Below are 13619 nucleotides of genomic sequence, written 5' to 3'. Positions count from 1 at the left end.
ACAAACAAACCCCAGTTTGAAGCACAATTTTGCAACAAGCTAGGACAAAAAATTCCTTATTGACCCCAGAATGGCAGTCAGATTTATCCTTGAATCAAGCAGTTATTACCCTACATTGAAAGATTATATCCTTGAATATTCTGTCTTTGCAAGTATGCATCTAGTAGCTGTTTGAACATCTGTATGGACTCTGATAAAACCACTTCTTCAGGCAGAGAATTCCACATCCTGATTGTTCTTACAGTAAAAAAACCTTTCCTTTGCCTTAGACGAAATCTTCTTTCTTCCAGTCTAAACGCATGGCCTTGTGTCCTATGTAAAGTCCGGTTTGTGAATAGATTTCCACACAATGGTTTGTATTGGCCCCGAATATATTTGTATAATGTTATCATATCCCCTCTCAGGCGACGTTTTTCTAAACTAAATAGGTTTAAATTTGTTAACCTTTCTTCATAGCTGATATGTTCCATTCCTTTTATTAATTTTGTAGCCCGCCTCTGCACTTTTTCTAGTGCCATGATATCCTTCTTTAGAACAGGTGCCCAAAATTGCACAGCATATTCAATATGTGGTCTTACCAGTGATTTATAGAGAGGCAAAATGATATTCTCGTCCCGAGAATGAATGCCCTTTTTCATGCATGACAATACCTTACTGGCCTTGGCCACTGCTGATTGACATTGCACATTGTTGCATAGTTTGTTGTCTATAGTTTGTTGCTGGTTAGCTACACCTTTGGGGAACGATTGCTAAACACAGTCTGCCAGTGGGTGTAGGGGTTCATAACAAATCCAGATGTGCTCATTAAACATATCCAAATTCTTTGATTGTTACTTTTAATCTTTCTGCCAGAAATATTAAATGGCAGTAATAATCAACTAATTATGGCTATCAACTAAATAAATTGTTATACTCTATAAATCAACTTGTGCTCCAGTCAATCATATGTCTTAACTTGCATAATAACCCTGAATATGTATACATTACAGTGTGTAGTTCAGTTTCCATATTATAATTGTATTTATTTTATATTAACCACTTAAGTACTGAGCCAAATGTACACGTTGAGATCAAAACAAAACCTGGAATTTGTGCTATATATCTGTTCAACCGTAATTCTCCTCTTTCATATTATGTGCAACCACACTTATTAGATATCATTTCATTCAGGGTAAACAGGGCTTTCATTTAACATAGAATATTTAGGTATGAAACATAAGGTAATAAAATATAAAAAAAAAAATGGGAGAAAATAAGAATTTAAAAAATGTTTTTAGTTCTATGTGACATTTTAACTGTAAAATACACATTTGTATTCAGCAATGTCTGACGTGTAAAACAGTACCCCATATGTACAGGTTTTATGGTGTTTTGTGAAGTTACAGGGTCAAATATAGCATATATATAGCATTCTTTGGAATTTTCCCACGCTGTGTAAAATGACACAGAGCACTGTGATTGGATGGATTTCAAGCCACCCAATCACAGTGCTCTGTGTAATTTTACACAGCGTGGGAAAGTTCTTTGGAATTTTCCCACGCTGTGTCAAATGACAAATAGCACTCTGATTGGTGGGCTTGGAATCTAACCAATCACAGTGCTCTGTGTCATTTTACACAGCGTGGGAAAGTTCTTTGGGATTTTCCCACGCTGTGTAAAATGACACAGAGCACTGTGATTGGATGGATTTCAAGCCTTTATAAGCCTTGCCCCGCCCTGCAGTGCTCAGTCTGCGCAGAGCCCTCCATGAGTGAAGATGGATTAATTTTTTAAGCGTCGGGTTTTTTCTTTTTCGTCAGGATTTTTTATTTTATTTTAAATTCGACGGGTATGATGGCTTTTTACTTGCCCTTTTTTGGGGGGCTGAAAAACTAAGATTTTAGAAAAAAGAAGACGTCAAATGGTAAGTTGAATTTTTCTTTACAGGTTAGTTATTTTATTCCCCCCTCACTATTTTTAGGGTGAGGGGGGTAGGTAGGGTATAGTTTTATTTGGGGGGGGGCTTGGGACCCCTAGTCACCTTGATTGGGGGGGATTTTTATTTAGGGCCCCCACCCATCGTTCAGGGGTGGGGGCAAAGGGGGGAGGACAGTAGGTCCCCCCCATTCTTATATAGGGCCCCCCACCCACTGCTCAGGGGTGGGGGCCGGGGGAAGGACAGTAGGTCCCCCACCTTATTGTTTTTTAGGGACCCCACCTGCCGCGCAGGGGTGGGGGCGGGGGGTGGACAATAGGTCCCTCCCATTGTGATTCATAGGGGGGGACCTATTGTCCTCCCCTCCTGGCCTATGGTGGGGCCAATAGGTTGTTTTTTTTTGTGTGTGTGTTTCTTTTACAGTGAGCAGCCACAGGCTGCTTACTGCTTACTAGACATGCTCCTACTCTCGGTATAGCGAGTAGGGGCATATTATTTACTAATACTAAGTAATCTTTACTTAGTATTAGTAAATTTGGCTGAAAGACCAATTTAGGTCTTTCAGCCTTTAAGTAGATCGCTCCCTAATACCGTGGGAATTAGGGAGTTATCTAGTAAGCGGCTGCAAGATGCAGCCACAGCAATGAATAGGATCGGAGTTTCATTCATTGAATGAAATTCCGATTCGAACAAAGTCCCGAATTGCGTTCTAACACGAATGGAGAAACTGTTAGAACGCAATTCGGAAGTTTTGTCGGCGTTCTGTCTAAGTGACAGGAAGCATCGTGGGAACAGGGAGGAAAGCCAAGGATCATGGTAAAATTGCTGTGACCACCGTAAACGAAGCACACTTTGCTCCTCCGCTGGTCACTGCGTAGGAAACCTCCAGAAGAGAAATAGTCCTTACTTTTTCTTAAGTTTTAAAGAAAACTATAGCAGATAGGAAGAAAAGAAGAACAGATCCTGAGAGAGGGAGAGAAGAGGAATCGATTGGGGAAAGGTAAGTTCGGCATGACAGTGCCGCTTTAAGTTACATAGCTGAAAAGAGACTTGCGTCCTTTAAGCCTGCCTCTGCCTGCGTCTCCGTCCATCCGCCTGCGTCTCCGTCCGCCCGCGTCCGTCCGTCCGTCTGGTTTTATACTGACATCAACAGTAACCAATTTCGCATTTTATTTTGAAGTCTTACAGACACTTAAGTTACATAGTTACATTGCTGAAAAGAGACTTGCGTCCATCAAGTTCAGTCTTCCTCACATTTTTTCTTTGAGGTTGATCCAAAAGAAGGAAAAAAAAACCCAGTATGATGCACTTCCAATTTTGCAACAAACTAGGAAAAAAATTCCTTCTTGACCCCAAGTAGTACGTGGAAAATGAGGGAACTAGATTTTTGATTCATTTGTGCAATATGAGTCCAGGATAAAACAACTTATGGTCGGTTTCAAGATCTTCTGTAAAAGACTGAGCATTTATGTCAACTGTTTTTTCATTATGCACTCTACAGCTGTTTTCATCTTGATCTCTTTTCTACTCACAGCACTTTTATTTATGTTTCTCATAACAAAAAAAAAAAAAAAAAAAACAATATATATGCATTGCACAGCCTTCTAAAGAGTTCAGCAAATAGGGAGGCATATTACAATACACCTAAAGTCAGAGATCCTTGAAAACACTTCTATGTTAAATAAAAACACCACTGCAATCACAGAATCTTATCGTTGTATGGCATATTTTTATGGCAACTGCATAAAATGTTATTTTGCATATACTTTTCAAGACATTTTTTAAAAATTAGATCACAAATAAAAAAATAAAGAATAAAATATATATATCTGCATATATATCCGCACTCACCTGAACATGCATATATTATAGGGTGATGCTGGGGCCAATTTATACAACATACAAGATCCAACGCACTCGCTTATTCACTAAAGAGACAATTTGAAGTTTTACAGAATGTAATTGTTTTTTTTTTGTTTTTTTTTAAACACCTCGCTAAAGATAATGGGGGTTTAGTTACAATGATGGGGGTTTAGTTACAGTATATGATCATACATTGCATAAGCCTGCCACAATGTTTATGTACCCCATTCTTTGCAGGTCCTACCTGCTCTTAAGAGATTAATCCACTTACATGGGCTTATGCAATGTATGATCATACACTGTAATTGTATAAATAGGCCCCAGCAGCACCATATAATGTATGCATGTTCAGGTGAGTGCAGCCCCTAGGTTTCATATATTTATATTTGGGAGTCCAGGCCAACTTCCGGTTTTGCACCCCTGTCACATGTGCCTCATTCAAGGGCCCTATTTACCCTTGACCAGCAGAGAATCCTAGGAGGAAGCATTTCCCAAGTAAGTGGATTAATCTAATAAGAGCAGGCATTAGGATGGTGGAGTAGGACCTGCCGAGAATGGGGTACATTGGCATTGAATTAAACAAGGTGATATTTTATGAAGTTAATTAACGTAATACTATGCACCACAAAACTATTATGGAGATTAAGGTGCAGTGGGTGCCTTTAAAAAACAAAAAAAAACGCTTTCCACATTTTCAAAAAACACTAATGTTATTCTATCACACAAAACATCTCTCTGATAACTTTTGCATTGTTCAAATAATAGTCGGTTCCAATTTATCTTAATAAACATAGGCTTTTAAAATTCTACTTTAATAGAAACCACTACAAAATATATCACATATCGACAATCCTAAAAATTCTACATATATTACTTTCTCAGTCTTACCTGAGGGATTCTGCCATTCGTCTCAAGTCTTCATTTTGCTGTTTCAATCGTTCAAGTTTTGCCAGTATCTTCGATAATTCTCTACTGGAGTGGTCTGGGTTGTCATTATCTCTTACCAAATGTCCACCGATATAGAACAGTAATGACCCCCAAGCAAAAAGGATGAGCATAATCCAACGCCAGGAACCAGTCCATGGTCGCATCTTCAACACCAACCCTTTTTAAGGGTCTTTTCTCAGGAATGAAACATAGCTTATCCTTATTCTTGTTCTCTATGTGACTAATATCCAACCGTCCACTGGTCACAACCTTTTCAGTGTGAAATCCATTTTCTTAGAGGCTCTGCCTTTCTACAGTCTCTAGAGGAAATACAGACATGCTTACTGAACTAGTAATTAAAAATAAATAATTATCTATATACACTAGTTTTAAACAGGCACTTTAATAATTTAACAAAATAGCATAGAACATTTGCATACAGATGTAATTATGTGGTGATAATCATCAGTGTAGTCTAAGATGCATTACAAATATCACATATTGCTGCTAATTGTGACCAATGAGCATGATAGTAATAAAAGACACTAGGGTCATTTAAGCATTTCTAGATCTTCACAATGGGTAAATTGAGGTCACGGACAGTGAACAAATATCTTACCAATATTTGACTCTTATATAATGGGTTCTAGAGGCAGAAATTAATTTTTCCAGAAAAGCTCTGGGGAAACCGTTCCTACATATACTAAAATATAAGGGTTTAGAACAAAAAAACAAAAACAAATGTAAAGGTTTGTTTTTTAGGTATTAAAGGTTTATCCAAGCACCATGACCACGTCAGTAGGAGTCAGAATGTGCAGTGTTTCTGTTTGAAACACTGCACATACAGAGATATTATTAACTGTGTGCTGGGGCAAGTTGTACCCCCAGCTCATGTGACATTGGCCTTATGTCAATTCTGTGCAAAATGTCTGTTTGTCGGTGCGCTTTGCCTGCATGGCGTTCTGTCTCTAAACTATTTAGTCAAAGATGAGTATTTCCTCCCTCTGAGGTTCCCTGACCATCTGTGCCTCTCTTCTAGTTCCCTATAAAGGAATAATGTCTTGATGCTCGTGGTATAACTTGTTGCTGTCAGGAGCTCAGCAAGAAGCAGCCATCTCCTTGCTATGTGTAGCTACTCCTACTAGCTACACATAGCTAGGATGGACTGGGAATAAAAAGCAGCCCTGGAAAATGTTTATACCAGCCCTATCATTAATTGTTCCAGGTATACAGGTGGGAAAAAACAAAAGATTGAACATTGATCCATACTGACACACACACACACACATCCACACAGTGATCCATACTGACACCCACACACCCACACAGTGATCCATACTGACACACCCACACACACACACCCACACAGTGATCCATAGTGACACACACACATCCACAGTGATCCATAGTGACACACATACATCCACACAGTGATCCATAGTGACACACACACATCCACACAGTGATCCATACTGACACACACACACACACACATATCCACACAGTGATCCATAGTGACACACACACATCCAAACAGTGATCCATAGTGACACCCACACACCCACACAGTGATCCATACTGACACACACACACACACACATCCACACAGTGATCCATACTGACACACACATAAATACACACACAATACCTTCAGAAATATACCAAACACACTAACAATTACACCATCAAATATACACAATTCCTAAGAATCCGTAAAATGAACATGAAATACTTGGGTATTACTGCTCACTGAGTCCACCTTGCTCCGTTCACTTCTGTAACTCTGCTTAAAATGTTGAATTTGTGATGGATTGATGAAAAATAAATGGGAAACTCATTCCCAGCTTCCAGCCAGCAGCTCTAATACTGGGCCCCTGCAGACCCCTCCCAATGCCTCACAGCCTTTACACACAGAAAGCTAAACTTCAAAAGACCCGCGTGGGCTGCCCTCCGGTGCCCAATTACCAGGTCACATGCTTCCTGTGGGTAAAGGCGGTCAGATAGGGACCATGACTGCCATCCTCTCTGCATTCACTCCAGCCTCCTAGCGGTCTGCTCCTTATACCTCACTCACTAGCAGCATTGAAAGTTCACTTTCCAGTACTTGCTGCTCGTGAGTGGATAAAGTAAATTGCCTATCCAGAGAGTGGACCTTCACTACTCAGCTCCTCAGGCCTCCAGCATGACTGTGTGTACTGGGTGGGGGGAGGAGAGGCTGCTGCACTGTGTGGAGCCAAGTGCCTCAGCCCACCAGGACATTTCCCTGTATCCCGGTGAGCCAATCTGGCCCTCGCCATACTCGTTTATTTATAAATAAAATAAAAAAATCCCAGGCCATATTTTCCTGTTCATGTTCCATACATAAAGTAAAAGAAAACCATTGACAGACAAAACGGAACACTACACAACAACGGCTTCTGCGCAAGCCACACGAATTGTACCAACAATATATACAATGTACGCTACTAACCCAACCTTCCTTTATGTAACATAATCAAAACAAAAGTTGGTGACTAGACTTCTGCGTAAGCCAACATTGATGTCGCACTGAATGTCTGTCGATGAATAAATAAAGAATAAAAAAAAAATATATATATCCCAGGCACTCACTGCGATTGTCTCCAGGCAGATTTATTGCAACGTTTCAACCTGTTAAGGTCTTTATCAAGCTCGATAAAGACCTTAACAGGTCGAAACGGTGCAATAAATATGCCTGGAGACAATCGCAGTGAGTGCCTGGGATTTTTTCTATTTGTACATATCCCTTGGGGTTCTTTGCTGACCTATGCTCAGTAGCACCCTGTGTTTAATTGTTGTGACTGAGTGCGACCCCTACCTACGTTTGTTTATATTCTTTAAGTGATATTTATTTGCAAAAAATCTTCCTCAATTAGGAATTTTAAGCCAAGGAATTGGAATTGTTGCGGTAAGAGGACTAAGAACAAAAGGCATGCCAACCTACTGGTCATTTTAACTTTTACAGAAGTACTTTTGTTTGGGGCATGAATGGTGCATACTATTAGTTATGGTAGTGAGCCACACAGAGATAAATGAAAATTAAGGAGTGTAAAGAGAGAAGCCTAACATAACACCTCCTAGGTTGCAAAATGAGGATAGATGAAAACTGATGTGCGCATAGGCCAACACTAGCAAAGACTGGTGTTAAAAACGGTAAACAATATACAACAAGCCAGAGTTCCACAAATACATGGATTCATAGTACAAGCAAGAGAGCGATTATAAAGAGCATAACCAAACATAGAAAAAACAAATAAATAAAGGTCAAACTGTAATTTAGACTTATATAAAGTCTACCAAAACCACAAAATTGCAAATATTCCTCAGGCCCTCTGGCTTAATGGTCCAAATTAATACAATCCTATTGCCTACATTTACCCATTAGTCATTTTGTGTAGCTTATTGCATTGGGGCTTTGCAAGATTTGTTTAATTTTGTTATGCAATGACCAACTTTATCTTGAGTTACATAATGTAAAGAAGACTCATTCTTAGCATTACTTTGTAAGGTGGGTGCTTGATCAATCTTGTTTAAATCTGGGAGCCAGACTCTGAAGCAGTGTTGATTATTTTTTGCACAGCACTAATATTAACCTCCTAAAATAAGTCTGTCAGCCATCTCTATGACAGAAGGATCACCTACCAGCCACCTACATCCACTTGTAGTGACCACTAGTTAACCCTAAGAAGCCGCGTCACCCATATCTTCCTCTCATACCACAAAAACACTTCCTAGCCTCCCCCGCGATACACCCTTTACTCTATGGTGGTCAATATGACCCCCATATTAGCATAAGAAAATTAAAATCTTCCGAATGCCCCAACTCGCTATGCCACGAGTAGGGGTATGTATACTATGAAATTCCGAACCCAACAAAAATATATTCAGCTGCTAAAGGCAAAATATATTTGTTGCCCAGGTCTCAGACGCTTCTCTGCTTTCTAAGCTGGGCAGGTTATGTCAAACACTACCTGTTCAACCACATTGGGTCCTAAACACTTACCGTATATACTCAAGTATAAGTAGAGTTTTTTGTGCTGAAAAACCCCAACTCGACTTATACTCGAGTCAATTTCTGTATTATGGCAATTTACATTGCCATAATACAGACAAGGGGCTGTTGGGGGTTGGCAGGAAGAGTTTACTTACCTTTCCTGCAGCTCCTGTCAGCTCCCAGTGTAAGTCTCGCGAGAGCCGCGGGGTCATAGCGTTGCCATGGGTTACCGTGGCAACGCACCACGTGGCCGCGAGACTTACAGTGGGACTTGACAGGGGAGCTGACCAGACCGGTGCGGAGGAGGAGGGAGCTGACAGGAGCTGCAGGGAAGGTAAGTAAACGCTTCCTGCCAGCTCCCTCCTACACAGCCCATCCACTGGACCACCAAGGAATGAGAGCCCCCCTCCCTGCCATGTATCAAGCAGGGAGGGGGGACGAAAAAAATAAAAATGTAAATAAAATAAAATATTACTAATAAAAATAAAAAAAATATTACGAATAAAACAAAAAAAATTAATATTAAAATAATAATTAAAAAATAATAAAAATGCCCCCCACCCCCCACCAAGGCTCTGCATCATACTCTGCATCACACACACACACACACACACACAGTGCATTCATTATATACACACTGCATTTATACACACACACTGCACTCATACACACACTGCATTCATTATATACACACACTGTAAATAAATATTCAATTAATATCATTTTTTTAGGATCTAATTTTATTTAGAAATTTACCAGTAGCTGCTGCATTTCCCACCCTAGTCTTATACTCGAGTCAATAAGTTTTCCCAGTTTTTTGGGGTAAAATTAGGGGCCTCGGCTTATACTCGAGTATATACAGTGCATGAATTTGTTCCCCCAAAATATGTATTACAAATGTTCTTCCGGGTTTAAAAAGAAGTACTGCTATTTCATATGAACATTTACCTTATCAGAAATAAGGAGGTAAAACTGCTATAAGTATATAAAACAAACAAAACAAAAAAAAAATACAGAAGTATTGCAACTTTAACATGACTTGATGAACTTGGGCTGTGAGCCTGAGAGCAGCTGCACGATTCACAAACAGCAAAATAGTCTAAACATCTACAAACCATTTTTGTTATGGATCCAAAAAAAAAATTAGAAAATAGATGTTAATCCAAAATACACAATTCGTTAAACCCCCAATGAGGATTGTAGACATGCTAGCAAACAGCTGTTCGAAGTTGAAAATTAAATAAATAAAAATCTGATCGTCTTAAAGCGGCACTCCAGGCACCAACACAATTGTGCATTTTATAGTGTATAGCCTAAATAATGGTCTGTATTTTTCTGCATACTCACTAGGATATAGTTTTCAAAAATAAATAAATAAAATGTATTGCTGCATACTGCCTACTCTGTCCAAGCTTCTCCACCCTAACATAATTTCTTGCTACCGTAGTTACTGCACCTGCATATTTGATATCAAAGGTCAGTTTCTATGATTCCATTCCTAAGCTGCAGTGTTTCTCAAATAATTAGTTGTGCAAAGGATTCTGGGAGTTTTATTTCAGCTAACAGTTTTCGTACAGCGAATGCTGAAAAAAGAATTACAGGTTTCAGAAACTCTTACTTGATATATCCTTGTACCCAGAGTCATTTATCAAACCACTTAAGAAAAACCCAATAACTTACTTGGGCCTTTTTTTTTATTTGAGAATGTTTTGGGGGGGTTTCAAACAAGGGGTACAAAAGGAAAGAGGGGGAGGGGGAAAGCACAAAAGCATAATTTCCACTGTCACATTCTCAATAGATTGTCAACATGTACTTATTTTCTGTCATATCATTAATTGCAATCCTATGGGCATGTTTCGCTATCCTTTACAGTGTGTGGACAGCACGGGCCAGAGGTTCAGGCACGGCCTAAGCGGCCCAGAACAATAGTACATTTTACAGCATCAATCATCAAGTTGTCCATCCATCTAGTACGTTACAAATGCGGGTCAGGGCACGCATTGTGTGTCCGTCCCCGTACCTGTCCCGTATCCTTCCCTTTCCAGTAGTTTGGTCGTCCGTGTCACTGCTGTCGTGTGGAATGTACTTTGTCCACCTCGGGATTGGTGCAGATGGTGGAAATCAGGGAAGGTGGTAGAGGGGATGGGAGGGGAAGAAGAGGGGGATGGATAGATGCGAATTTTGTATATGCGTCCTACCGGTTTCTGACTGTGTCAGAGAACTATCGAAGTTTGTCACTATACACTCCCCTTTTTGTGATAACCTTTTCATACCCATCAGTCCTGTGTGTTGTGGGCTTTTGGAGTGAATCGTGGAAGGCCTTACGCCCTCTTGACGCTTTTTTTGTGTGGTCACGCTACGCTAAATCTGTCTATTATTGGAGTGTGGGAATGTACTCTCAGCGTTAGGTATCTGAGTTGCTAGAATAGATTTGAGTGGGAGGTACGAGAATATTGTTCTAGAGGGCAGGTTAAGCTTGTCCTGGAGCGTAGGGAATGGCAGCAGTATATGTGAAGTGTATACATCCAGTCTGTGTGTGCAACCCCCCTTTGTCCACCCTCTATGGTCGAACGTGAAATTAGCTGTGTGTAGGCTGATCAGCAGTGCAGCCTGTGACCATGGTTTAGTGGTACATAGCAGTGCTCGGGCTGTCTCCCAGGTTGATAAAAGTGTTTCCGTGATGGAGAGTATATTAGGTAGCTTGGGGCGTAGCGGTTTGGGCATCCATAACAGCTTTCTGAGGTCAGACCTGTGTGTTCAGTGGTTTTCTATGTCAATTCATTGTAAGGGGGACTTGGGTCTTTTTAAGTGCGCCCGCAGCTGCTACCATGATTCTGAATTCTCCTGCAAGGAGAATATGGTTAGCTCCACTGAGCTATGCAGGGCAGCGATCATCAGCGGAGTATTCTTAACCAATTAATGGAGCCAATTAATGCTTAGCTCACGGCCTGATATAGGGCAGGGAGTAATAGGGGCTAGACAGGAGAAGTGGGATGTGGTGCACTCTCTCAGGGGATTTAGGCAAGCTGTTAAGCCATTCTTAAAGGTTTGACAAACTGCTCAAACACTACCTAAGTCCTACGCTGATATCACAACTGACACGCTTAGTCAAACCAATGCTTTCCCATAAGATGGTCAGTTTTGATGTCAGCCAAGGAAGCAGATCATTTTATTTTATTTTTTTTACAAGAGGGGCAATGGGGGCCAAGGGGGAGGAATAGTGTTTAACGACTATAGGGTCAGAAACACAGGTTTGTACTCCTGACCCTATAGTGTTCCTATCAATCTGAAGAGTTTCTAAACTCTGTGGACAAAGCATGAATTTGAAATTATAGGTATAAGTGAGACGAGACAAATGGCAAACCAAAATATAATGTTCTAGTCAAGAAAATTTATTTTTCCTTCCCCAAATTGCATCATCTAGTTCAGGGATAGGCAACCTTTGGCCCTCCAGATGTTGTGGACTACACCCCCCATAATGCTGGCAAAGCATCATGGGAGGTGTAGTCCAAAACATCTGGAGTGCCGAAGGTTGCCTATGCCTGATCTAGTTGGTGATCTTGAGAAGTCTCCACTGGCCTATGATTCAATCTGGGAACAATTTAACATGTTTAAACTATTATTAATATCATAACTATATTACATTTATAGTTATCTTCAAATGAAGGCAGACCAATGCCAGAATCCAAGTGAGAAAGGTCACTGAATTCAGGATACATTTTTAATTAATGTTGTCCTGTAAGTAGAAATGCTGCCAATAGTCTAAATATAACCACTCAGAAAAGGGAAGAGTGGGAAGAACATAACACAAAACCAAACGCTCCTTTGCAGGGTTAACCTTTCTCTACTGGCTGTCACCTTAACAGCCACTAAAGGTGCTTCTATAAAATAGAGTAAAACTGATATTTTAGTCAGATGGTATCCGGAGACCATGTGATTGGCGCAGAGAGGGGTTTTGCAATGAATGCACTATGAGAGAGCATTGGACTGGCTGAGATCATTAACAATGATGATCGCAGCCAAAGAGGCAGAGCTGGAGCTGGGAGACCCGTGTGGTTAAAAAAAAAAAAAAAAAAGGGGGTGGAGGGTTGAGTAAAATCGTTATTTTTTTTTTTAAATTCTTGCAGCGCTGCTACGGTCACCTACATGACGACTAGGGCTCTATACATTTATATAATGCTCCTTTAAGCGTGGCTAGTAGCATAGGACTTTAACTTTGAATATTACATATGATTGTTTAATCAAACTTTATGATTTTATAATTGAAGCTTTGTTTAATAATATTTTATTTATCTTCGTATATAGCCTACCAATACATAAAAACATTGCAGTGTTATCCGACATAATGCAAAGATAATGGAAAATGCATTCATTTGTGTTAGATAGGAGACTGACTTTTGGCACTTCCGCTATTTTGTTCACTTCAGATGGTGCTGGAAGACGTAGTCAAGCTGGAGTGTCAAAGACTAAGAATCACAGCTGATCCAACAAAAGTTACAAAAACATACAATAAAAAAAAAAGGTATAAGAGAGAATATTAAAATGTGACTGAGTTCTCTTTATTGTTCTTAACTTCTGAGAAAGAAAAAAAAAAAAAAAAAAGTAGTCTAAAATTCTGAGTACATATAAAACCCCCAGTCAGGCTGGGTAACATTATTCTTATCTTTGAAACTGTAATTTTGCCTGCTACAGATTACAGATGTGAAGCTTTCCTCTTTCCTTGTGCTTGGATGTAATATCATCTGACCTTTTAAGATTAAGGGATCGGTTTTCTATCCTGTTCTGCACTTTAGCAGCCCTTTGTTCCTCACCAAGACTCGAAAGAAAGGTAATGTAGGTCCCTGAGATACACGCCACTGGCATGTTACTGTAGTCATTGTGAATTGTGAACAAAAACAATAT

General features: G+C 39.9%; 1 protein-coding gene across 2 annotated transcripts in view; it reads right to left on the bottom strand.

Annotated features, from left to right (window-relative positions):
• The window catches only part of FUT8 (fucosyltransferase 8), a 173286-nt gene that overhangs the window by 55185 nt on the left and 104482 nt on the right, over positions 1–13619 (bottom strand). For both annotated transcript variants that reach the window (XM_063438912.1, XM_063438911.1), the window contains exon 2: positions 4667–5025. In XM_063438912.1, coding sequence (XP_063294982.1) covers positions 4667–4869 — 203 coding nt within the window. In that variant the 5' untranslated portion in view covers positions 4870–5025. The remainder of the gene's footprint in view (positions 1–4666; positions 5026–13619) is intronic.

Source organism: Pelobates fuscus, chromosome 13, assembly GCF_036172605.1.
Source record: "Pelobates fuscus isolate aPelFus1 chromosome 13, aPelFus1.pri, whole genome shotgun sequence".
In the NCBI taxonomy this organism is placed as follows: Eukaryota; Metazoa; Chordata; class Amphibia; order Anura; family Pelobatidae; genus Pelobates; species Pelobates fuscus.
The sequence above is the reverse complement of the archived record's forward strand: the minus strand, read 5'-3'. Positions and strand labels throughout refer to the sequence as shown.